The 26,091-nt window shown below is 36.7% G+C and overlaps 9 protein-coding genes across 9 annotated transcripts; 5 read left to right on the forward strand and 4 right to left on the reverse strand. All coding sequences in view use genetic code 12, as the record gives it.

Moving 5' to 3' along the window:
* Positions 1 to 585: 585 nt before the first annotated feature.
* KGF56_001222 (uncharacterized protein) lies at positions 586 to 1,920 on the forward strand (the record flags this gene model as incomplete). The annotated part of the gene is made up of 1 exon (XM_049322323.1): positions 586 to 1,920. The coding sequence occupies one exon, from the start codon at positions 586 to 588 to the stop codon at positions 1,918 to 1,920; it is 1,335 nt and encodes a 444-aa protein (XP_049181748.1).
* Positions 1,921 to 3,375: 1,455 nt separating this feature from the next.
* On the forward strand, positions 3,376 to 5,370 carry TPO4 (Tpo4p; the record flags this gene model as incomplete). Its single annotated transcript, XM_049322324.1, has 1 exon — positions 3,376 to 5,370. The coding sequence occupies one exon, from the start codon at positions 3,376 to 3,378 to the stop codon at positions 5,368 to 5,370; it is 1,995 nt and encodes a 664-aa protein (XP_049181749.1).
* A 483-nt stretch (positions 5,371 to 5,853) lies between these two features.
* Positions 5,854 to 8,196, forward strand: KGF56_001224 (uncharacterized protein; the record flags this gene model as incomplete). Its single annotated transcript, XM_049322325.1, has 1 exon — positions 5,854 to 8,196. One exon carries the CDS (start codon positions 5,854 to 5,856, stop codon positions 8,194 to 8,196), a length of 2,343 nt encoding a protein of 780 aa, XP_049181750.1.
* A 225-nt stretch (positions 8,197 to 8,421) lies between these two features.
* Positions 8,422 to 10,305, reverse strand: HST7 (mitogen-activated protein kinase kinase; the record flags this gene model as incomplete). The annotated part of the gene is made up of 1 exon (XM_049322326.1): positions 8,422 to 10,305. The coding sequence occupies one exon, from the start codon at positions 10,303 to 10,305 to the stop codon at positions 8,422 to 8,424; it is 1,884 nt and encodes a 627-aa protein (XP_049181751.1).
* A 913-nt stretch (positions 10,306 to 11,218) lies between these two features.
* On the reverse strand, positions 11,219 to 13,348 carry WOR3 (Wor3p; the record flags this gene model as incomplete). Its single annotated transcript, XM_049322327.1, has 1 exon — positions 11,219 to 13,348. One exon carries the CDS (start codon positions 13,346 to 13,348, stop codon positions 11,219 to 11,221), a length of 2,130 nt encoding a protein of 709 aa, XP_049181752.1.
* A 6,202-nt stretch (positions 13,349 to 19,550) lies between these two features.
* Positions 19,551 to 19,844, reverse strand: KGF56_001227 (uncharacterized protein; the record flags this gene model as incomplete). Its single annotated transcript, XM_049322328.1, has 1 exon — positions 19,551 to 19,844. One exon carries the CDS (start codon positions 19,842 to 19,844, stop codon positions 19,551 to 19,553), a length of 294 nt encoding a protein of 97 aa, XP_049181753.1.
* Positions 19,845 to 20,431: 587 nt separating this feature from the next.
* On the forward strand, positions 20,432 to 22,012 carry KGF56_001228 (uncharacterized protein; the record flags this gene model as incomplete). Its single annotated transcript, XM_049322329.1, has 1 exon — positions 20,432 to 22,012. The coding sequence occupies one exon, from the start codon at positions 20,432 to 20,434 to the stop codon at positions 22,010 to 22,012; it is 1,581 nt and encodes a 526-aa protein (XP_049181754.1).
* Positions 22,013 to 22,102: 90 nt separating this feature from the next.
* HGT3 (Hgt3p) lies at positions 22,103 to 24,049 on the reverse strand (the record flags this gene model as incomplete). Its single annotated transcript, XM_049322330.1, has 1 exon — positions 22,103 to 24,049. The coding sequence occupies one exon, from the start codon at positions 24,047 to 24,049 to the stop codon at positions 22,103 to 22,105; it is 1,947 nt and encodes a 648-aa protein (XP_049181755.1).
* Positions 24,050 to 25,552: 1,503 nt separating this feature from the next.
* On the forward strand, positions 25,553 to 26,077 carry KGF56_001230 (uncharacterized protein; the record flags this gene model as incomplete). Its single annotated transcript, XM_049322332.1, has 1 exon — positions 25,553 to 26,077. The coding sequence occupies one exon, from the start codon at positions 25,553 to 25,555 to the stop codon at positions 26,075 to 26,077; it is 525 nt and encodes a 174-aa protein (XP_049181756.1).
* Positions 26,078 to 26,091: the final 14 nt, after the last annotated feature.

A 26,091-nucleotide genomic window follows, 5' to 3' on the forward strand; every position in this document is an offset into this window, starting at 1 on the left:
AATATGAATCAATAGAAAAAAGAAAAAGAAAAAAGAAAAACTGCTTTAACGCGCATTACACTGAAAAAAAATTTCTGATTACTTCACATAGTGAACAAAGCAGAATTCAGGGGGATGTCTTTTTGTAAGGGCATTCAATGGTAAAGCTTCCCATGGAAGGAGACTGCCTTGAAAGTTGGTCTCCTACCTTATTGAATGTCGAAATACGATTTATGAGCCCCTCTAAACCGCAAATCGCAAACCGCAAATCGCAAATCGCAAATCGCAAACCTACTTTTCTTTCTCATTCCCCTCCTTCTCTTTCTCATTCCCCTCCTTCTCTTTCTCATTCCCCTCCTTCTCTTTCTCATTCCCCTCCTTCTCTTTCTCATTCCCCTCCTTCTCTTTCTCATTCCCCTCCTTCTCTTTCTTTTGCTTGTTCTCGTTTTCCTCTACACAGGTGACAAGTATCACTCGTTTAAATATACATCTTACTAAATAACTCACGTGACCCATACTTGACGGGTTTCTCTTCTTCTCTCCACTTTGTACTTTTTTTTTTCATTTCATTTCCTTTTCTTTAATAGATGAAACTTTAAGATCTATATGTCATATGGGTATAGCGCGTTTCAAAACTTTGACAACGAACAGTTTCTACTGGCTTTGTCCCTAGATGACAAGTTTGAGCAGGAAAGAGTCGATGCAAGTAAGGGTAACGCTGTTTACAATAGTAATAATGATGATGATGATTTTGATGATCCAATGGAAATTGATGACTCTAATGAGCTAAATGATAGCTGCATAGATACTCCTTTAGAAAGAGAAAAGCAAGACTTTTTAGAGATTGATAGAGAAAATATGTTTATGCAAGACAAACCTGCTTTGAATTCCAGTATGTTTTCACTGTTATCGCCTACTATGCTAGGTGCAAGACTAGCAGTTCGCAAGCCGCTCCTTTTATTGCCTCCTTCTCCAAAACTGAAGGAGCCAGAGATATTTTCAGATGTCAAACATCCCACTACCAGGAGGAAACTGTCTGTTGATTATGAATTTGATATTAGTTCGTATCAACCTGTAAATAAAAGTGGGTCTTTCACGAAACGAAACACAAGCTCAATATATAATGTAGACAGCCTACAACGATTTGTGCCATCTCACGATGAAGGGGCAAACTACTTTTCGAGCGCGTCGGGCTTACAAAAACAACAACAACAACAGCAGCAACAGCCGCAGACTGTTCACCACCATCATTACTATTCAAACAAAGATTACACGACGGAAGATACTCTATTGCTGCACTACAAACTGAGATTGAAGAAAGAGATTGAGGGACAAGATAAAGATTCACTGAGGATGCATCTACAAAAGATAAGTCAAACTTGTCCGCAGACATTTTCTGATTTACAATTATCTCAAAGTGATACAGTTACTTTACCTGCACCTTGGAAGTCTAACATAAGCCCTATTGAGAGAATTCCCTATATTCTATCTTCTTATTTGCAATTTGTCATTAACTTTATTCTATCATTATACATGTTGTATCTATTGATGTACATATTCACCTCCATAAGGTCAGACATCAACCACAAACTACAAGAACAAAGAGCCAACATTCTTTCACAAATAGAATCTTGTAAGCAATTGTATTATGAAAACAAATGTGATGATCCCGATTTCATGTATTTGCCATTGATGGGGAAAAAATGCCAACAATTACAAAAATGTATGAATCAAAATCCCAATTCTATAGGAAACTTGTCGGTTATAAACGCTCAAATAATCGGGATGGTATTGAATTCGCTAATTGAACCTTTAAGTTTCAAATTTTTTATATTTGTTTTATGGTGTGGATTTGTAATTTTTGGATGTAATTTTTTCTTTGGTTATGTGAGAGCAAAAACCTACTATGGAGAAAGGCTTTTAGACAAAAGAACAATTTGATGAGAAAGGCTTTTAGACAAAAGAACGATTTGATGAGAAATTTCTGCTGATTACATCGGGCCAAGGCTGACCTTGGCTCTTGGTGTTGAACTACAAGGTGTAGGAGGCAGATGAGTGCGGGTTCCTTAACATACTATACTGTGTTTTGTCACTGTTTTCCGGATAATTTACGTAATTGGGAGAATTTGCGGGCCCGGAGATAACATAGTATAGCCTCTTGTGATTTAACCTGTTTTTTATTTTTCTTTTTTGTTACCAAACCAAGAAAATAGAAAAGACCATTTATGTATTTGCCAAAAGTATCTACTGCGTTCGAGAATGTTGAATGAAATTTTATTTATAGATTTTTTTTTTTATTTTCCTCGGAGATATTCAAATATTATTTCAAAATATACTACTTTTATTAAATCCGGAAAGAAAATCCTTTTTTTTTTTTTTTTTTTTTTTTTTAAGCTCGATACCGAGAAAACAAAACGGTAACTAAATCAGTTGTCACTCAATACAGACGCCCCTCAAAAAGAAAACATTCTAGAAAAATAGTTTCTTGGTTTGTGATGGCAAAGTAGTTTACGATGTGATGGCAAAGTAGTTTACGATGTGATGGCAAAGTAGTTTACGATGTGATGGCAAAGTAGTTTACGATGTGATGGCAAAGTAGTTTACGATGTGATGGCAAAGTAGTTTACGATGTGATGGCAAAGTAGTTTACGATGTAGCCCATTTTCTTGTAAGCCATGTGGACGTAACCAAACCGCAATCCACCAGTTACAAAAAGTCTTTTTTTTACTTTTTTATTGTATAGAAAAAGAAAGTACTTTCAAAAGAAAAGTAGTAATTAAAGATTAATGGCTATCTCTCTTTTTTTTGTCTCCCTTTTTATCTAATATCCTAATCTGACTAATTCCAATTGTCATAACCAGCCAGTAGTAACTAATCAATAGTAACTAGTCGGTATCGCGACTAGTGTTGCCTCCCTAGAGTCGGTGTAGTCAGTGCTGCTCCACTATCTCGCTTCGCTCGATAGTGTTTAACTAAGCCGTGTAGAATCTCGGAAGTAACTTACAGTTCAAATTTTTTAGTTTTGTGTTATTTCCTTCGGATTTAATTCATCTTTGTCTTCCCCCCATGAGACAATCTTTAGTAACAAAGAAGAGTCAACGGAAAAAATCAACTTATTGTACGATGAGATGTATTTCCATTATAATAACTACACGATTTTTGATAATGCATTTAAAGTCAGGGATTTCTCAGATGAAAAGTTTTGTATTTCTTTCAAATTACACTTTTCTTTTTCAGATCTCAATCTTCAATTTTGTTTGATAGAGGATATTTAGTCGGTTGTTGGTTGTTGGTTGTTTTCCATTCCATTCTCTCTCTCTCTCTTTTTTTTTTTTGTTTCTTTATTTCAGAAAAAGGGAAAAAGTGAGCAGATTAGAGGGGTGTTAAAATTGTGCAATGCGAAATCAAACCATTTCACAAGAGAATTTGACCCATTCAGCAGAGGAAGAAAGTATATTACAGAAGGTCAAGACTAAAGAAGATCCAACTGATAATGATCCCGCTGCTAAGCTGAATGCAACGCAAAAGAATATTACATTTGTGCAACCAAATTCGGCTTCAGCCGCATTTGTCAAAACAAAAGAGGATTATTCTCCAGAAACCCCGCCATATTTTAAATATGCCGCCGTAGGACCCAACGAAGATTCTGATGGCACTACATTTGAAGAAATCGCAGAGAAGGAGAACAGGACAAACTCGTTAGATGCTATCAACGAGATCCCTAGAGAAATGAATAATATAAACAACATCAATGGCAATTATAGCGAAGAATTGGAAGAAAAAGAAGAAAAAGAAGAAAAAGAAGAAAGAGTGTTAAGTCTTAGTGAGCTAGATTGGGATGGACCTGATGACAAGGATAATCCACAATCGTGGTCTAAATTTAAAAAATGGTGGATAACGTATACAGCAGCCATAATGTGTCTTTGTTGTTCTCTTGGTTCATCGATGTATACAAGTGGGATTCCAGAAATAATGATACGTTTTGGAAGTTCGCAAGAGTTGTGTTTATCAGGTCTTACTTTTTACTTGATTGGGTTAGCATTAGGTCCCGCAATCGCGGCTCCTTTATCCGAGGTTTTTGGTAGAAAACCACTTTACGTGTATTCTTGGCCAATTGCCATGTTGTTTATCATGGGTGTCGGGTTGGCAAAAAACATGAGAACTCTATTGGTACTTCGTTTCTTTTGTGGGTTTTTTTCAAGTCCTGCTTTGTCAATTGCGGGTGGAACAATTTCCGATTTGTGGGCCAACAGACTTTTTGATCAGTCTATTGCCGTGGCCATTTTTTGTTTGTGTCCTTTCCTTGGTCCTGTTTTGGGCCCTATTATTGGTGGATTCGCAGCTGAGCACAAAAACTGGCAATGGGCAGCTTCTTGGGTTTTGCTTATGTTCTTTGGTGCTATTTGGCCATTTGCCATTTTAGCCCCCGAGACTTTCAAACCTGTTATATTGAGTCGTAGGGCTCAGAAGCGCGGTTTAAAAGTTGATACCCCAAAGTTAAATATGGAGTTTTTCAAAAAAGTGATACGAGTCAACTTGCTTATGCCCTTGGTGTTGTTGGCTTCGGAACCAATTGTGTTGATTATGTCTATTTACATTGCTTTTATTTTTGCCGTTTTGTTTGGGTTTTTTGAAGCATTTCCTGTAATATTCCGCGGCGTTTATCGAATGAGCTTGGGTGTTTCTGGTCTCCCTTTTATTGCTGTTGGTTTAGGGTTAATTTTGGGAGTGTTATTCTATACAGTTCTTGATTTTGTGTACTATTTCCCCAAAAACGCTGACGGAACTCGTGGTAATAAAGATGAGAATGGAAAGATTATTATTGATTCTCCAGAAAAGAAGTTATTAGTGGGCAAGATTGGTGCTATTTGTTTACCGATTGCCTTGTTCTGGTTGGGATGGAGTGGGAGGACACAGTCTGTCCATTGGATGGCTCCCGCTGTAAGTGGAGTTCCGTTTGGATTTGGCTTGATACTAGTGTTTTTTTCCGTTTTGTTATATTTTGCCTTGTCGTTTCCACCAGTCATTGTTGCCTCGGCTATTGCTGCAAACAATTTGTTGCGGTATTTGTTGGCATCTGTTTTCCCGCTTTTCACAGTACAGTGTTTTGAGAATTTGGGTATAGGTTGGGCAGGATCTCTATTTGGTTTTATTGCGTTGATTATGGTACCAGTACCGTTTGTATTTGAACGATATGGTGCCAGGTTAAGGAACCGAAGTAAATTTGGTTATGCGGCTTACTTTAGGAAATTGGCCGAGGAAAAAGCATTGAAAAAAGCTGAGGAAAGCGAGAACAATGATGTTGATGTTGATGTTGAAGAAAACTACAACCAGTTGAGTTCTGATGGTCTGGGAATTGAAGAAAAAATAGAAGTATCGCAAAAAGTTTAAACTGAGATAGATAATTACAGACCAACCTTTTAAGTAGACTTTTGAATCATATTTTGCCTAATTTATTTATTTAATATAAAAGAATGAACAAAACATTCAATGATAGACTCGTTTTTGCCTGAGAAATGGTCAATGACTTTGTATACTTTCTTGACTTATGCGTGTTTTCCCCAGCCGCGCTTCTCCCAGCTCCAATCTGTTGAAATGATTTGGCAGAGAGAGTTGAAAAAGAAAGAAAAAAAAAAAGGTCAAGAAGTGAGAAAAACTGGAAAAATATACTCTTTTTATTAAGCGCCCTAAAACGAAAAGCCATTGTTTGGATTCACAAATCACTTTGGCCGGATCCATCAGCACGATAATTGCTGTTTTGAAAACGAGTTTGCTTTTGAATCCAATAGCATCACTTTTTTTCCCCTTTTTTGGCGTGTGTGTGTGGGTGTTAAAGTAAAAGTCTGCAAAAGTTTATCCTAGATGAATCAATCAATGAATAATGGAGCACAGACTCATAATTTCAACGGTACTGCAAACCGGAATGACGGAGGAGGCGCCTCTTCGCTTTCCAATGGTTCTCAGCAGCTGCAGCAGTTTCAACTGCAACCTCAACGACAGAACACCCATCAGTATCTACAGCAGCACCCACAACAGCCGCAGCTCAACTTACAAAACATTCCCCCACAACAGCTTGCACAACTTGTGCAAGCCATGAAGAATGACTTTGAAATTGCAAAAAGTACAACTGACGATCAAGTTAAACAACATCATTTGATGAGGGCAGAGAATATACGGAGGTTATTGGCAAGGTATCAAGAGCAGAAGAATACAATGCAACAACAGGCGCATCAGAAGCACCAGCAACAGCAGCAACAGCTGAATACCTACAACAGTCAGGCCATATCTGGTGTAGATCAGAAAAATGCCTTGGCTCAGAAAAATTTGCGCAACAACAATGCGCTAAGCAATATAGAAGAGCAAAAGAATCAACAACAACAGCAACAACAACAACAGGGAACGCCAATGATGCTGCAGTCTCCACATCCCAACCTCCAATCGCCTGCTATGGGAATCAATCATATACCTTCTGGGACTCCTGGGAAAAGTCCTTCTAACGCCCAATATTTTCAAAACCTGCAGGGACAAGCGTCGAATAACTCACTAACTAAGCAGCAGTTGGAAGAAAAAAGTAAACAAAAGTTGCAGGAACAAGCCCAGAACCAGAATGGTCCGCATGTAAATAGCAATCTTTTGCGAAGTGTGAGCTCTAGTGCATCTAGTGGAGCGGGGAGTGGCACTGCCGGTACAGTAAATGCCCCCTCACACTCTATATCTATGGAGAGGTTTAATCAGATTAGGCAAAAACTTACTGAAATTCAAAGAAAGATTCAATTGTTAGAGCAGAGTAAAAAAGCGGGCAACGCAACTCAAGAACAAATTTTGATTATTGATAGAGAGTTGATGGAAGCTAAAACAAAATTCCAGCAGTTCCAGAAGATAGGGATATATATAAGGAATCAATTGGTTCAACAAGCTAAGCAACAACATCCACAGCAACAGCAGCAACAACAGCAACAACAGCAACAACAACATCAACAAAAGCAACAACAACAACAACAACAACAACAACTGCAGCTGCTGCAGCTGCTGCAGCTAGAGCAAAACAGGATACCACAGTCGCAACAACATCAACCTTACATCCAACATCAAGCACCTGGCCAGGGTTTGGCACAAATATCACATTCGGACCAAGCTTCCCCTCCGTTCTCTTCTCAATTGCAACAACAGTTTCAGCAAAAATTGCAACAACAACAACAACAACAACAACACCAGCAGCTGTTAATGGCACAGCAAGGCAACAATGTTACAAACCAAAAGCAATCCATGCCTGGCTTGGACTCATTCCAGGAAAGTTCATCCATGAAGCAAGTGAGACAAATTCCTAATGTCCCAATGCCACAACCCACAAAGTCTGTCACTGGCACTCCGGTATATCCCGTTTCTCAACCAACACCATCCCAAATTCCCCAACAAGCTTCCCTCCAATCTCGAGCTCCCAGTCGACAAACTTCTCAGACTCCATTCCCACCGCAGCCCTTGGCCAGTAGGCAGGGCTCTTCGACTTCAGACAAGTTTAAATCGGGAGGTGCACCATCAAATTCGTCTACTGCTGGAACGCCAGCAGGTGCTACTGCGCCTAAATCAGGACAAGTCAGAACAGATACACGTTCTACTCCCCAGCGCTCGAAATCGGCAATGGCATTGAACCTCGCTGGAATCACTAAACCCAGTGTACCTTCGATACCAATATCAAGCTCGGTAGATATCAAACCACCAACGATGGTTACTTTTAATACAGTTGCCGATACTAGACCGACATTGACTGGCGGTGCGGCCAATTCATTGAGTATTTTATTAGACACTCCTGCAATAACAAAATTGCCCACCTTTGATTTAGAAGGTGGAACGTCAACCATTGATAATGGAAGAGTGCTAAATAAGAGGAAGCTTCAAGATATAATTAGCACTGTAGGTGTTGATGAAGGAGACGGTAAGACTACAGTTGATGGAAATGTGGAAGAGGTATTGCTAGATTTGGCGGATGAGTTTATTTATTCTGTAACAAGTTTTGCTTGTAGGTTGGCTAAGCATAGAAAAGTCGACAGTATAGAAGCAAAGGATATACAGTTGCATTTGGAAAAAAATTGGAATATTAAAATTCCTGGGTATGCAATGGATGAAATTAGGAGTACTAGGAAAATCCAGCCAAGCACCAGTTACAATCAAAAAGTTCAAGGTGTTGAGATTTCAAAAGCAGTTAACGACGACATTTAAAAATAAAAGGAAAAAACAATCAAGAATTAAGTAAAAAAGGAAGAAAAAAAAAAGAAAAAGAAGAAAAGAAAGACTTTGCTGAGAAAGATAGGTGGATGTATTGTTCTGACTGATAGTTTCTCCCACACACACACACACACACACACACACTTCCACTTTTCCCTTTGACTCTATATCGAAAGTGTTTATATAATCGTTGTATTTTTTCAAAAAAAAGAAGAATCTTTACTTTTTCGTTTCATGTTGTTCCTTGTTCAATTTTCTGATCTTTTTGGCCCATACTTTATGCTCCGCATCAAACAAACCTTCCTCAACTCCCCTCAAGAATCCCTCTTTATCTGCGAGAAATTGATCTGGGGATTTTCGTATTGAATCGTTTTTGATCAAACAAGAGTCTATGAAATCAACTAATTGTGGGTCATATGGAGTTTTAGTTACCGGGTTGATTTTTGACTTTAATGATGGAGCCTTTTCATTAACTATTCTTTGTAATAAGTCCAATATGCCCTCCGGTCCTTTAAGCGAATCTGTCCTTGCGTTTTCTCCATTATTTTCTCCAAAGTGATCCTCGACGTATTTCTCTTCCTCTTCTTCGTCTAGCCATACAGGCATGCCACTGGCCAATTCTATCAACATCAACCCCATTGACCAAACGTCTGATTTTACTCCATAATTTAGCCCTTGAATTCTTTCTGGTGACATATACATAGATGTTCCAACAAAAGTATCGGCCATTGCCAAGGAGTTGGTTAATTCTCTTGAAACTCCAAAATCGCAGAGTTTAAATTCACCCCTGTGCGTCATTAGCACATTGTTCGGCTTAATATCACGATGAATGATTTTATGTGTCGAATACAAATAATTCAACCCCGACAAAATTGCAAATGATAGTTTCTTTAAAACAAAAATAGGAAATTGTTTATTCTCGCATAACGGGACAATCTTATCTAATGACCCACAATTGCAATATTCCATACATATCACTATAGTGTTATTAGTGTTCAAAAATGCCCCATAAAATTCAATAATATAAGGCGAAAAACATTCATGCAATATACGCAATTCACGAATAATTTGGGTTTGTATGACACTTTTCAGATCAACATGGATGATTTTTTTAGCCATTGTTTTTTGAGTTGGGATATGTAAGACTTTTGAAACGGAGCCTGAATTGCCCAGTCCCAACTGCTTCAAGGTTAATAGGTCTTGACTGCGCAACTTTAGCGTACAGGTGGTTGCAATGGGTGAGTGATCGCTACTCTTGAGGCCATCCACAACTTGGAGTCCTGAATTTAATGGTGACTTTAATGAATGATTTGGTGATTTTGTTGGTGATATAGAAGAGATAACAGTTTGCCGTGTTCTGATACTATTAATAGAATCACCACCTCCACCTCCATTCTGTTTCCCTCGTTGTGTGCGCTGTTGACTTTCTAAATCAAGCTCTGATATCTGATTTATTATCAATTCAGTAGAAATTTGCAGCTCGGGATCCAAATTCTTACTACTTCTATTAAGGTTGAATGTTGTTGTGTGTGATTTGCCGACACTAGGGGGCCGGCTTACGATTTGACTCACAATTTGACCCAGAGATGAAGATGTTGATGATGAAGATGATGATGATGAGTAAGCATTGTGAAAACCGGAATGAGCAATCAATGGTTGTGTATGATTTTTCGTTTCAATTGGTTCTGAGCCAGTTGTAGCGTCTAGGGGTAAGTTGGATAAGCTTAGCATGGGAGCCGGTCGTTGTCTGTTCAAACGCAAGGATTTTGGTGCTCGTATTTTATCAACATCGTCAATTTGGAAACCGGAAATTACTGGTGAGGAATTCAACGATAACTGCTTGAAATTTTTCCTTCGTAAACTTTTGGCCTCTAGGATATGGGCATCGAAATCGGCTGACGATGAAAATTTCGTGCTTGTGGTGGACAAGGATGATGCAATAGATAATTTGGCCATTGTACTATTCTCGCACTCCTTCTCATTCTCATTTTTATTGTTCTTGTTCTTGTTACAGCTGCTGCCGCCGTTATGGTCTGATGGTACTTGCGGCAAGATCTTTTCTTTTTGAGATACCGGTACCCCGACATAATCTATATAACTCATTATTTTCCCACCTAAAGAAAGAGGAATCTGAGCTTAGCCAATGTGAAAATAAAAGAGCTATAGTTAATGATAAGTTGTAACTCATTAGTTACGAAAAAAAAAAACTGAAAAAAAAAAAAACCAGATGAAACAAAGGACCATCATTTTTTTTTTTTTTTTCCTTGTAGAAGTCTAAATCTGTAGAGTAATGGAGAAAGGATTTTTAGAAATTGGCTAGGGTGTGAGTTTTTTGTTTTAATAGATACATATCTAGCTCATTGTATAGACTTGAGACAATGTATAGTTTTGAAATATAGTTTTGAAGAGTAATTTTGAATATTTTTGCTCGAATTTGAGTAGAAATTTATACCTGGCGAGCGCAGAAATTCATTATGGAGCAAAGCGAGATAGTGTCAGTAGCAGCTAGTTAGTGTTGTAACAAGTTACAAAGTGCTGCTCCACTATCGAGCAAAGCGAGAGAGTGTTGTAACAAGCTAGTCAGAGTTGTAACAAGTTACAAGTGCTGCTCCACTATCTCGCTTTGCTCGATGGTGTCGGCGATAGTATCGGTGGCAGCTAGTGTGCTCCACTATCTCGCTTTGCTCGATGGTGTCGGCGATAGGGTCGCTAGTGTCGGTCGGTTATTTTCACAATTCTGTCAAATAAATGACCTACAAATAATACATTTTCTTTTTATACACATTCTTGAAATAAAAAGTCTAAGAAGAATTGAATACAGCAAGTAACAATAAAAGCATATAATCTATAATTCATGTGGTGGTGTTTCTCTTTCCTGTTATCATTATCATCATTAGCGTCATTACTAGTAATAATCCAGAAAAAAAAACAAACCAATAGGTAAGGATAATAAAGGGGGGGAGAGAATAAAAGCCGCTTAAAAGTTTTCTTTTTTTATGATTATGATTTTGGTTTCTTAGGGTTGGCTAGAAGTAGAATAATACTCCTTTTGTTGGTATTGTTGTTCCAGTGATTGTTCTTGCTGGGAATGATGAGAAAGCAGGTGAAGTTGACTGGGTGAAGAATAATACTGGGACCTCTGCTGAATTGGAAATTGTGGGACACCAGAAAAGTAAGGTTGTTGAGATGTTGATGATGTTGATGACGATGGTGGTGGAGGGTGTGCGCCTTGTTGAATCATTCCTGACTGAATTGTAGGTAATTGACTAGAATACAGAGGCGGATAAGGTAAATATGTCTGTGAATAATGACTTGATTGTTGAGGTTGATATTGATGTTGATGTTGATATTGATGCTGATGTGGTACTACTAAGCCGTTATTGTATTGTGGATCAGAATTATTCGTGGAAACACTTTGCACACTACCCATAGATGTTAAAGAGCTAGACTGATCATGAGAGGCCAGCTGCGATGATATTTGGGGAAGTACTGTTCCTGACGTGTAGAATTCATTACTTGAAGGGAAGGACTTTGAATTTCTCTTCTTCTTGCTTCTGCAATTTGAACAAACTTTATGAGTTCCATAATCACTCATATCCAATGCCCTAGCACATCTGTTACAATTGCCCATCTTTTCCAAATTTGCTCTTCTAATTTTATCGTTTTCCCGACATCGCTGACAAACTTTGTAATTGTTACTGCTCTTACCAGTACCGGTTTTGTTCTCTTCTGCCAGAAGAGACGGGAATTCAGATGTGGCAACACCATCACGACCACTGCTACGGTCACCATTCCCATTCTCATTGCTATCACCATCACCGTCACCTTCACCATCACCATCACGTTCTTCATTTTTGATCGATATCGATGAATCTAATGGCCCGGAACAATGAACACATTTACCCTGTGCTGCTCGACTTGCTTTTCTGGTTCTTAGATTCTGTCTACACACGGGACATAAAACGAATTTCCTTTCATTAAATGGAATTTCAGAACCACACCTTCTACAAACACCTTGCTTGTCCTTTGTTTTTTTTTGCCATCTTCTTGATCTTTGACGTTGCAAATCTCTACAATGATGGCACAATTTAAAAATTTTAGGTCCGACAAATGACTTGTGGTTATCGTTGGCTTTTAGAGCAATTAATGGTTGACAAAATTCCTTTTTACATCTTGTACAATTTGATGTCACTATTTGTTGTCCCAGAAATTCACCAGAAACAAGTTTGGCGGATGAATGGGCGTCAGTACTGTTATTAGTGTTGTTGTTGTTATTGCTGCTGCTGCCGCCGTTTTCGCTATTGTTATCGTTGTTATCGTTGTTGCTGTTGTTGTTGTTGCTGTTGTTGCTGTTATTGCTGTTGTTATAGCTCATACTCCTCTTAAATCCGTTTTTTAAAAACTTTTCACTACTGGCTAGTACCGGCTGTGATGATGAGGGGATTGCAGCATCTGAGTGACGATGGTATATCCTATTGTGTTTTGAGAATAATTGCTGCTGCTGCTGTACATGTAAGGACAGCATTGGAGCTACAGCATTTTTTTCATGATTATTGGCTCCTTCAAATCTGTCGTCAACTAAACGACGTTGTTGGTCCAACAGTCCGTTAACTTCAGATGATAATTGAGATAATGATTGTTGACGCTGGGATTGTGGAATGGATGCTGGATTGGAATATGGGCTTTGTGCAGGAAGCTGCTGATATGTATTTGGAACATAATTTGAATTTTGTAGAGGTACATGAGACAATTGTTGTAGTGGAGGTGGCGGAAGTGATAGAAGCGATGACACAGCTGGGTATGTTGATACTGGTTCCTGTGGTGACAGCTGATATGAACTATAATTATACGATCCGTGTTGACTTACCTGCGATTGTTGAGTTAAATTTGGTCCTTGTTGAGACCCAAAATAACTTTGCTGTTGCTGCTGCTGTTGTTCCTGTTGCTGCTGCTGCTGTTGTTGTTGTTGTTGTTTCTGATTTGGTTGTTGGTCCGAGTACATCTGCTGCAGTAATTGTTGTGCACTATCAATGCTTTGCAGGTGTTCATCACTACGGGTTGCATTTTCGTTTGGACTTGTTAAAGGGTTGGAAATTACATTTTGTTGGTGTTGTTCGTAGTTCGCCTCCTGATAAGGTTGGTCCATTACAAATGACTTGAAATGCTGTATAGTTGGTGGTGTTACAGCTGACAACTTGGATGTTTTGAATATATTGTACTTATATGTGAAGGGTTCTTTTAAAGTAAAAAATTAAATAGAGCGTATTTTGCAGTCAATAAGTATTTTACTGCTACCGTTGTCGCTGCTGTGCACAAAATCGGAATATAAATTATTTTTTTTTAGCTTTAATAAAGAAAGTCAAGAAAAAGCAAAAAAAAAAGGGTAAAAAAAAAAAGGAAGAAACCTTGGAAAACAAGTGACAATAACGAGTGTGTGCGTGTGATGATGTGGAGTTGACTATAGTGTGCGTTTAGCGATGTCACCCCAAGATAGATGAGAAACTTTATTGGGAGGACCTTTATGTACCTAAGGTTGAATGTTCTTTCACCGTATAGCTTTGTGATCAGTACCAATAAAAAAATAAAAAAATAAAAGAACAGTTCCTTTGGCCTTTGAACCTTTTTTAATTCGCTCTTTCAAGTAACGAGATGTGAATTAAAATATAGTTCAACTAAGGTTTTGCCTTGGTCAATATTGAGCGGGTGTTGGGGTAAAAAGGGAGGAGGAGACTAAATCAGGACCTATTCTGTTACAAGCTAAGGGATAATATTAAGAATTCTCTGACAACCCTAGACTAGTGATTACTAAAGTGAAGTGTATAGCTTTTGGAAAATGGAAATATTTAAGATTGGAATATCTGAGAATTGCGATATTAGGGGATGGTATGATATAAGGATTGTAAGATACAAGGAAGGTAAATTAAGTGGATTGAAAGACGAGGATTTGGTTGTGAATATCAGATATAAATAATTTGAACTAGCAAATTGAACATTTCTATAGGGGAGTTGAGAGAAAAGAAGAAAGAAAGAAAAAAAAAGACCTATTGGTAACAAGAAAATAGGTATCAGAAAGAATTGGTTATACATTTATACTAAGACCATTAACTACTTCAGTACTATCACACTAACTAAAGTATTTTGAATTCTATTGTATATTGATATTTGCAATTCAACATTAAAGGTGATTAAGTATATGCAGAAAACCGATAAAAACTGCACAAAAGCTACTTTCAACTAACAAAGTAGTTTTTTTTTTTAAAAAAAAAAAAAAAAAAAATTAAACTAGAACCTGTTCAGCCATTAATTAGTGGTAGTGTATATAGAAGTCTAAAGCCATGAGATTATGGCTTTAAAAGGGATTAGGGCTTTAAAAAAGAATAAAAAAAAATAAAGATTTAGGGGACCACCCACTAGCTGATACTTGTCTTTGAAGTGTCTAACTCAACTTTCATTTCGCTTACCTAGATTTTGATTACGGAACCATTATGTGGAATAATTGCAAATTATGGTCGCTACCGTGCGCACGGACAAAAGTCGGAATATTCAAAAGTTACACAAACCTACCAGTAAGAAACGTGACAAAAACCCAACTTTTTGATTTAACTTTGTTTCTTTTTTTTTGTTGTGCATATTATTTTTTTAGTGCGCCATTTGACGCATTCTGCGACTCCGTCTAATAAAAAGGCTAGAGATCTAAACAAGTTTATTGTTTTTTTTTGGTTAAAAGGACCCAGATAAGGAAGGAAACAAGTTTTCGTTTGACGTATTTTTGACTATGGTGGGTTTGTCTCACTAATGGAAACGGGATCAAGAAAAAGCTTTCATATTGTGTAAAAGTTATGTTAATTTTGTTACTACTATTTTAATAATTATTATCATTATTATTATTATTATTATAGACAGTTCATAGTATTCCAGAATATCAATTTTTTTTTTATTTTTATTTTTTGCTTATAAACCATCTTATCTGATTAAAATAACTTATTTAGTCAAGTGGATCATTTTGACAATCACTTTAACTGTTGCTTTACGCCCTACGTGATGAAGTATCATCAGTAAAGCGCTCCAACTGTGGCGGGATACTGGTGCCAAATACTGCCACTAATAAACTGTTTTTACATTTGCATAGCTGTCAATTTCGAAATTTCATCTGCCAAACTTTATTTTAGTCAATTCCGTTTAGTAGCTCCAACCAAATTTTTAAAATAGCCTTAGTGGTTGAGTTGGGTAGTCGGTGAAAATGGGGATGAAAGAGGGGAATTCGATGAAGAGAGAAGTTAAATAAGAGTAAATTAAACTGGAAGTGACATTGTTTTTTTGTTTTTTTTATCTTTGTTTTTTTTTTTTCTTTTTTTTTCTTTTCTTTTCTTTATTTTTTTTTTCCTTTTTTTCTTTTTTTGGCCTCTTCCTCCCCTGTGGTTAAACTGTTTTCCGATACTTCTTTGTCACGGGTTCGGATCGATACTTCTCTTTCTATTCCTTACAAAAGCTTCTCCCCCCCCACCCATCTCATCAGCAAAACTGCCTAATCTTTAAATTTCAACTAGGTATACAAATAAGATTTCGATTTTTTCTTGAAAGGTATATATTATTCAGGTGTTAAAAAGAAGAAGAAGAAAAAAAAGAACTTTTTTTTTTTTACGGATAGGAATATAACAGAATTGTAGTAAAACTATATCAGATAGAAAGTCAATTGAGACGTGATGTGGTTGACCATCTTGATATATACCTTAATCGATAAATACCAAGCTTTCACAATGCATTTGAGAATGTTTAAAGTTTTTCCGTTAGGCCTTCATTACTTTTAAAACGCCCCTGCCCCTGCTCTTTCCCCCCTCCTCCCCCCCCACTCCCCTCCTTTTTTTTCCTCTCTTGCTCCTAATTGAAGGACAATAATTAAAAAAAAATAAAAAAAGCCAGCCATTACATTATTGGGTACCTATTCTGAAAAAGTAGAACGATCCGATATTGCTGCCGCTGCAACGGCATATACTATATCCAAGGAAAGATCTCAGAGCACTCTTTCGTTGCTTCAAGAGTAAGATGTAATTTGAGCTATTGTCTAATAACTAAACGTATGTACGCCCTGGTGAAGATAATAATACGTTCTGCACAAAACCCAATTGTGAAAAAGAGTTACATATATGTATCTAAAGATATCAAATAAAATAGATTGAAAATGCAGATGCGCAATGATTTTGCCAAAGTTGGTTGGGTTGAATACCCCACTAATTTAGTTGTTGTTTTGTATACCCTTCTAGAAGAGATTAACGTTGAAACATTGCTCTATTTTTTTTCTCGGGTATAAAAGTTTAAATCTCCAGGCGAATTTAAATCTAAGATCATTAAATCAACAACGATAGAAGATAACCTCACCTTTCATATAGGAACTTTTTTCTTTTTCTTTTTCTCTTTCGCCTCCTTCCTCCCTTCCCTTTGCTTCTCTTTACTAATAACAGCTCAATTTTCAGAATACTAAAAATACAATCCTTTTTTTTTTAGTTATTGCATTTTATTTTTCTTTCAATTAAAAGAAAACCTCATGAAGCAACTAGAGTTACCTGTATCTAAGCAGTTATTGTTTCATCTAAGTTTTAAATCCGATCTATTCTTCTAGTTTTATTTTTTTTTTTTTTGCAAAATGGATTTGGGAGGTTTTGAAGCAGGCAAGTTGTAAAATCTAAACTATAATCTCAGATTAATATCTCTATTGTTTTAATAGCAAATATCAAAAAAGAAGGCAAAGAGACGGCTCACAGGTACAAACATACAGATTAAAAGCAGAGGTGGAGGTGGAAGTAGAAAAGGGAAAAAGAAACAGCATAAAAACTTTTGGTGCTATATTGATTCAAAGTTTCTAATTAAAAACAAAAATAAAAAGGTTTTTAAATTACGAACAACTAATAAGGAAAAAAAAAAAAAAAGGCCAAAGAACCAATCGGTTGTAAGTAAATGACGTAGAATGAAGTAGGACTAACATTAGAGTTTTTAGTTCTGACACAGAATAGAGAGAATTTCCATTACTAATAAAAATAGAAAATGTTAGTAAGCAAAAGTCTACAGCAGAGGAATAGTTAAAAGCAAAGGGTGTGTGATTGGTAAAATCACCTCAACTCGATTACTAAATTGTAAGTTTGAAAAGCTACCTTGCCTCGTTTTGTCCCCTTTGGGAATATTAGTATTTTTGTACTCACTTTTTTAGGGATGAAATAGAAATTTTTTAGATCGATCCTCTCATTCCAAATTGCTGCGAAAAGGTAAATGGGGTGATTTCAATGTGGTATTTGATATATGTCACTGACAAGTTAATTGAAACTACTTACCCTTCTCCTCCCTGCAAGATCAAGGAACAAATGAATGGCTTGGTTCCAAAATTACTCGCTGCATCAAAGAAAAAAAGTCAAGCCTTTTTAATTAGTTTTTCTTTCCCTCCCCCCTTTTCTCCATCCAACTTTTTTGGTTTTTTTTTGAACACATCTCGGTTGTGATACTGGTTGTGGTTTTGACTTTTAAGCCAGTTCTCAGATTGTATACGCTGGACGTTTAGATCTTTAAATAACATTTTTTTTTTTTTTGCTTAATAGTCTAAATGTATAAGTTATAAAGTTGATTCTTTACTAACCAGATAGCACGTATATGATAAAAATCACAACCTCAAGACCAAATTTATGAAATCAAAAAAGAGAAAAAGAAGGAATTTCGACAACTAGTATGGGCGCCACGCCCCATGTCCCACCTCTTGTTGCAGTTGTGGCAGTTTCACTTTAGATACGTGCTTTACCGGGAGTTACATCTCACTAAGATAAAACTAAGAGTTATGAGCACATAATTATGTGGAACATAGATTCTTTTTCATTTTGTAATTGTAACCATAACAAATCCCAAACATACTCAAGAGTAAATCCATGCAGCTTAGTTGTATATTGAGCAAAATAAATACAACATATTCGTGTGTAGATAACGTGAAATTCACAGTAGCTGCTTCCCTCTTTCTAGAATATCAAAGATGCCTCAAACTTGAGCTTGGTGCTTTTTTTCTCATGACAAAGTAAATATTAGTATCAGTATCAATATCAATATCAATGTCAATGTCAACGTCACTGTTTACTGTACAATCCCGCTATCATAACTGTAAAAGAGGAATAAAATAAAAATGAAATAATCTTTAGGGTATAGTTCCCTTTTCATAACGTGGCATCAAGCTACTAATGCTATTAGAAATATCGGTAACTATTCTTCCATATAGCGCAAAAGAAAAAAGACTATCATATTCAACCCAAAAGATTATGATCTACATGGAAAGGTGTCAAAAAAAAAAACACCGTCAAAAGTGATGGACAACCAGTCCTCCTTGTCCCTACCTCGCTTATTCCTTTCTTTTTCTTGATTTCTTAATTATCAGCACCCAATTGCTCCACAGTTTTATAGTCTGATTTCTTACAACATTACGCTTTTACATTGTGTGAACAATAAAGAACATGCAACAAACTATTTTTCATGCACCAATCAAGAACCCTGGTACATTTCAACTCTACAAGTCTTTGCGCTGCTTGACCTTCATCCCTAGATCAAAACCAAAAAAGTACAAGAGTGATTTTATTTTATTTTCTTCTTATCGTAGTGAGCCGTTGAAAGTGACGGGTCCTTAAGATAAAAGATAGATAGATCAAAGTAGCAGGTTTTTATCAAAGATAAATAGATCAAAGTAGCAGGTTTTTATAAAAGTGAGATAGATCAAAGTAGCAGGTTTTTCTTGGATTTGATTTTTTCTTTTCTCCTTTTGAAAAATCGAGTATCACATGTACAATCCCTTTTAGTTTATGGAAAAGATGAATTCTAATTTCAGGGATGTGGACTACCATTAACCAATGCTACATCACTTAAATAGAGGTTTACCATTTTCATTGTTTTGCTACCATAACCGGCTTTATCAAAGGCTTTTCTAGGGCAGATGGGGGTGGGGCTTTTATTTTTCTTTGATTTTATTTTGTTTGTGGGGGAGGGGCGTTAGACCTTACCGCTTATCTATTTTATATAGGTATACCTCAGTCAAAATATTTACTAATTTTTTGCACTTGCCAGAATCACATTGTAAGATATCAATTGAGCTTCAAAATCTATACACACACGGGTTTAAAATATCTATATACAAGAAAAACGCAAATTTGCCCAACTACTTTCTTTTTTGCCAACTGGTTATTGCTAAGGAAAAATGTGGAAAAAAAAAAAACAACCCCTGAATCACATTGCTTTGCTAAGGAAAAATATGACACATCAATCCTCTATGCTATTATTTACGCTTTAAATCATATGCAAAATGTGCTGCTTGTTAAACCAGTGTGTCTTTTTCACTTGAATCTCTTTTGATACAATATTTGAACAACTTCACCAGCACGATATGCGCCCAATGCAAACAAAATGATTCCTGCTCCACGGACCGATTTTTGCCACCAGAGCGGATTCTTGATAACGTCAATCTTGCCAGTTGTTTTATCCTTGAATTGGTTTGGTGAACTTAGATATAATCCTCCAAGTATTGCCACCGCGGATTGTATTGCAGTGCATGGTAAACAAGCCTCAATGTTTTTTTCGGGAATGTCTCTAGATGGCGGTGGATTGAACACAGATAAGATATTGGACATACGCGGAGGCGAAAAAGGGGAGGAAAGAAAGAAGCAAAAAAATTGGGCTCACAAAGAAAAAGCTAAGGGCTAAGGGATGGCTTGAAGAAAGGAAAAAGCGCAGAAAGTGAGTGAAAAAGGATAAAGAAAATTTACCAAGAGTGATTATTCCCTTTTTTTTTTAAATTTTTTTATTTTTTTTCCTCCTTATAAAAAGTCCGAAATAATTACTAACTACTCGCTACTAGACCAGACTAGACGAGCAAAGAGAGTAGACTAGGCTCGTTTTGGTGATCTAGTCGAAAGAAAGAAGAGAGTAGACTAGGCTCGTTTTGCTCATCTAGTCGAAAGAGAAAAGACAAAAGAGATATAGGTTATTCATTACATAACTTACTTGACTTGACTTGTCTGATAATATAACGTTTCTATTAAATGTATATGTATATAGCACGTGATGTTCACGTGCTTTAATTTTTCCTTTCTTTTTTTTCTTTCTTACAAAGAGGAACAGCGTCAAAGAAACGAATAAGGATGTAATTAAATTGTATTTCTATGATTCTATAATTAGAAGCTTTGTTTCCAGGTTGAAAAAGGTATTATATCTTTCGATGATCAGAAGATTGGCAGGTGCAGGTGCTGGTGTTGGCTCTAATAAACAATGGTTGAGGCGACAACAATCCTTGAGATATGGTGGACGTAGATATACCCAATATAGCTCAAACTATGGTAATCAACAATATGCAGGCTATATGGCACCCAAACCATCGTTAGCCAAAAAACTAGGTTACACGGCTTTGGGACTCGCCTGTATGACAGCTTATGCATATTATATGTGGTGGCCAAAGCACACTTTCCCCAAATCTGTGGCTAAAATTTTGAGAAAGGGGTTATGGGCAGAAAGTGATCGAGGTGAGTATGACTACCAATTGGCACTCAAGTATTATCTTGAAGCTTTGGAACATTGTAAGGAAATCGGAATCGACCCACTAAGTGACGAATATACTGGAATACAATTGAAAATTGGTGAAATGTTTGAAAGATTAAATATGCTAAGTGATGCTGCTTTTGTATACAATGAAATCGCAACTCTATATCTCAGTGTGCTCGCTCCAAAACCAGATGCAAGTAAAAAGTCTGAAAAGACAAGAATCAAGAATAGAGAACATAGACGACATTTAATCCAAAAGGATTTACGGATTGCTATTAAGCTAGTTGAATTGAACAAAGCAAATCCTCAACTATGTAAAGCAATCTTGGTGACTCATATAGTTATTGCCCAAGATGAAGTGAATAAACTTCTTGATAATCGGAATGAACTCAGTTTAATCACTAAAGGAAGAGGAGGAGGAGGAGGAGGAGGAGGAGATAATGAAAGCCAAAAAAACTTTACCGCAATGCTCGATAATGATGCCATATTAATTAATGATGATGAGGGACAAGAAGTTGCTCGAATCAAAAAGAGACCTGAGGTGTGGGAACCATTTACCGATGAATTTTTCAACGCCATGGATCTATTAAGTGCCATATGCATTTCAACGGGCGATCTTGCAATGGCGTCAAAAGTCAAGATTGTGATGACGGAGGATATGTTACTAGCTGACGTTGAACCAAGCAAAATGCTTTTGTCGCAATGTAATTTGGGTTCTTTGTTATACATGCAAGCAGAAGAATTAGAAGCAAGGGAAATTGCAATGAAGAGAAATTTTTCTGAAGTTGCTGGAGTTGAATATGAAGCAATCAAAAATAATCAAGATATAGTTAAAGATGAGGAATTACAAACGATCTTGAAGGAAAAAGTGCCTTTACAAGATCAAGAAGCTTATGATAGAGTAACAACCACAAAAAACACGTGTTTCAATTTAGCCATTAAATCGTACGAATCAGTTTTACAATTTGCCAAGTCGATACCACAAGAGATTGTCAAAGAACATAATGAGATTAAAGAAACCGTGGCATTGGCCACTTATGGACTAGGGGTGATTAATTTGCACTTGTCCAAATATGACAAAGCAGAGAGATTACTTAGGGAATCTCGCGTGAGATCAAAAGCTTGTGATTATAAATACCTCATTCCTGAAATTGAAAGGGAATTGAATAAATTGTTTCAAGAAAGGAAAAATGTTGAACTGGGTCAACCAGTTAGTAAAGACAATGTCAAAGATATAGAGATGGACATTCATATAACGTAAAAAAAGGGGGCAAAATGGCAGTAATTTCTAATGTAAAATTTTATTTATATTATTTTTATCATTATTATTATTATTTTTTTTTGTAAAGTTCTATAGTAATCTATTTTCCTCATCATCATTATCTTCATCGCTCTTTCCAAGTGACTTCTTCTTTGAAAATTGAGCTAAAACTGACGGTTTACTCTGCTTGATTGCTTTATATTTTAAAATTGCTTCTAATGATGGTGGTTCTATTTCTTGAATAATAGCATTTGCGTCAGCAAGTGACGGTATATCAAATGAAGATATTGATGCAGTATCAGACTTTGTTGGCTTCAAGTTGGGAGGTGCTACTACTGGTAGTATGTGAGTTTGACTTGCTCCAGCAATGATATTATTGGCAAGTTCAGGACGCATAGTGGCTGGGTGTCTTTGCATTGAAGCTACTGTTTGAACGGTTTCAAGTGGTTCAGCAGCAGCAGCAACAGCAGCAGCAGCAGTAGCAGTACCAGAAGCAGCAGCAGTAGAAGAGCCTCTTCGTTCCGTTGTAGAGCCATAATTACGAGCACCACTACTACTATAAATACTACTTCCACTGTTATCTCCAACGCTTGCTGAGGCATGATAAGAAAATATTGATGACTTGTCATCAAACACTGAGCCCATCTGTTCTAACGATAACCCTTTAGTTTCTGGGAACAAATACCAAACTGCAAAAAATGAAACAACACAACTAGTTGCTGGAATAAGGTATGTTTTCCATTTGATTTGGTCCAATAAAATTGGTGAGGCCAAACCAACAATGAAATTTGAAAACCAATTAGTTGCAGTTGCGATTGCTGCACCTTTGGATCTTACTGGTAATGGTAAGATCTCTGCTGGTAGTAGCCAGCCAATACCACCCCATGAATAACCAAATGCAGCATTGGCTATTATGATACATGTAACCACCGTAATTGCAGTATAATTATTGTTTAAATGGAGGGACCAGCCTGCCAAGTATAAGGTACTACCCATCAATAATGCACCAGACATCAACAACGGCTTTCTACCCCATGAATCAACAAGATACCATGGAGGAATCGTACTTAATACGTAAACTATTGAATTGACTCCCGTCATGAATATAGCTTTTCTTCCTACCCAGCCTGCACTTTCGAAAATCATTGGGGCATAATAAGAGATCAAGTTGATACCATTCAATTGGGAAAACATCAAGCCAAAACAAGCAACTGACAATCTCTTTGCATAACGTTTGAACAAATATTGGTAAGATCTTTCTCCACCTTCGATACGATCAATTAATACTCCTTCCTTGATATTTCTGTACTCACTTTTGGCGTGTTCATCCTCTACATTCCCATCAGCATACATATCTGCAATAACAATCATACCTTCGAGATCATGATCATGGTTCAATAACCACCGGGGAGTTTCAACAATAATAAAAGTTCCCAGCCATAACAATATACCCATTCCAAACTGGACAAAAAGTGGACTTTTCCAACTATAGTGATTATCCAAGAAGGAGAATGCATAATCCACCCAAATACTAGCAGCATAGCCAACTATGTTACCAGTGAATTCAGCACAAGCGTAAAATCCACGATCTGAAGGAGGGCTTATTTCCGATTGATAAATAGGTACAATTGTAGTTAAGAACCCAATAGCTATACCTCCAACAAACCTTCCACCACTTAGAACCCAAATATTCGGTGACAAAGCTTGAATTAATGCCCCAACTACAAAAATAAATGAACCATATCTAATAGTCCTTTTCCTACCAACAAAATCCCCCACCCTACCTGCTACAAATGAAGAAAATAACGCACCAATTTCCAAAATTGCAATCATTATACCAATAGCTGCAGGTGACGGATCGTGATAATAATATTTGAAATAGTTATTGGTGATCAATGATGACATTAAACCTTGCTCAAACCCAAATAAGAAAACCCCAAGCGAAACAAAGATGGAAGTAAAGTTTAACAAAGCTTTACCAACTAGGAAAGTCTCCTTAATGTGCACATGTTGCTCTGGTTCTGGCTCTGGTTCCATATTTTTTTTTTGATAAACTAAAAATCAGTAGTTAGAAGAAAGAAGAGAGCGATAATGGAGAGCGATAATGGGTGGAGCTAAGCTAAATTATTATAGACTTTTTCCCTGGCTTCTAACAGTCTCAGCATAAAACTGTGTGAGAAAAGAGGTAAAGTCACACTTGAAAATTGTTATCCTTGAAAGTTGGCGGAATGTAGATCCTATTGTTGAACAAGGTAATAAATATATTAATTATCTTTTATCTTTATATACTAATAAACCATTACCATTATTAACAAAAAAAAAGAATTTTTCTTGCTTTACGTAGCACGAATTTTATTGTTTGTCGTAGGAAAAATGGAAGCTTAGCACGAGTTCAGCCATGCGAAAAGAGTAGGGGGAAGGGAAGGGAGGGAGCTTTTACGGCGGTGCGCTGGGGATTTTGTTTTTTGCAGAAACCAAGATTTTTTCAGTTGTTCAAAGGTGACACGGATTTGTATCATCTTTTCTTACTCCAACGTGGGGAATAGAGCGCGGTAATAACTAGTACCCTTTGTTAAAATTTTTTGTCTCAAATTAACAAAGAATACGACCTTGATACATGCTCCCTGCAACTATAAAGTGTCATAGGAAACTTAAATATCAATTAAACTTCTTATCAAAATCTGCGTTAAAGAGAGGTTTTGAAAAGAGGCTGATGATCAGTTGCTAAATGGTAATGGGTGGTGATGGCAACGGTGTATACACCCAAACCTAAAAATGCCATGTTTGTATATTTCCGCACAGAGTGGGAAGATATATCTATAATTCTAAGTTCTTGATAGTATATTCAGTTTCCTAATAGTATATTCAGTTTCTTAGTATATTCAGTTTCTTAATTGTACAGTTTCTTAATAGTATATTCAGTTTCTTAGTATATTCGGTTTCCTCTATCTATCCTTTACATTCATACCTTACGGCGCTTCCCTTTTAAAGTCGTTACTTACTCCAGTACTGCTCCACTATCTCGCTCTACTTGATAGTGTCGCTCTTGTAAAGTCATTCCTTACTCCAGTGCTGCTACACTATCTCGCTCTGCTCGATAGTGTCACATCGTCTATAACAACAATTTGAAAAATCTGAAAAAAAAAAAAGAAAAAAGAAATTTTTATTATTCCTTTGTTTTCCTTTTTCAGTTAAACGAGACTAAAAATTTTCGAATCAAACCTCTACCAACTACAAGAAAGCTTTTTCAAATATATCTTTATATCAAAAAAGACGACGGTATTACAGCTCCAGGTTTGTTGTATAAATAGCTTTCGTTTCAAGTTGGGATAGATAATTCCAAACATTTTGCTTGTTTTTCAATATTTCCAGTAAGGAAAGAATCTTTGTAGAATATTAAAAGTGTCATCTCTGTTAGTACATAAGATCGAAGATATCCCATTACATTTCCAAAATAAAAAACGGAAATTGGATACTTCTTCACACCAAAAGCTGTTAGACCTACAAAATCCAAATACGTCTTACAGTCTGTTTCACAATATGTCTATATTTGCACCAACAACATCTGCTGATTTCTTCAAACAAGAAAAAAGAGATGGGCATGATAGTCATTCCAATCCTCAAACCTTTACAGGTCACATATTCATCCCAGATACACAATCTAAGGCAATCGTTCCCACCACGAAATTGAATTCAATCGCTCCCACCACAGAATTCAATTCAATTGCTCCCACCACAGAATTCAATACAATTGCTCCCACCACAGAATTCAATTCAATTGCTCCCACCACAGAATTCAATACAATTGCTCCCACCACAGAATTCAATTCAATTGCTCCCACCACAGAATTCAATACAATTGCTCCCACCACAGAATTCAATTCAATCGCTCCAACCACAGAATTCAATTCAATTGCTCCCACCACAGAATCCGATTCTATTCTGAATCAAAGCTCAAATTATGAATGTAAATGTGGCCATCTACACGGACCCGGACAAGGGAACATTCACGACATATGTGCTGTTGGATTCGCTGAATTTCCTTTACTCAGAGGTCCTGATTAACCAAGAGGAAAAAG

Source organism: Candida oxycetoniae (genome assembly GCF_023343755.2).
Source record: "Candida oxycetoniae strain CBS 10844 chromosome Unknown scaffold3, whole genome shotgun sequence".
NCBI lineage: Eukaryota > Fungi > Ascomycota > Pichiomycetes > Serinales > Debaryomycetaceae > Lodderomyces > Lodderomyces oxycetoniae.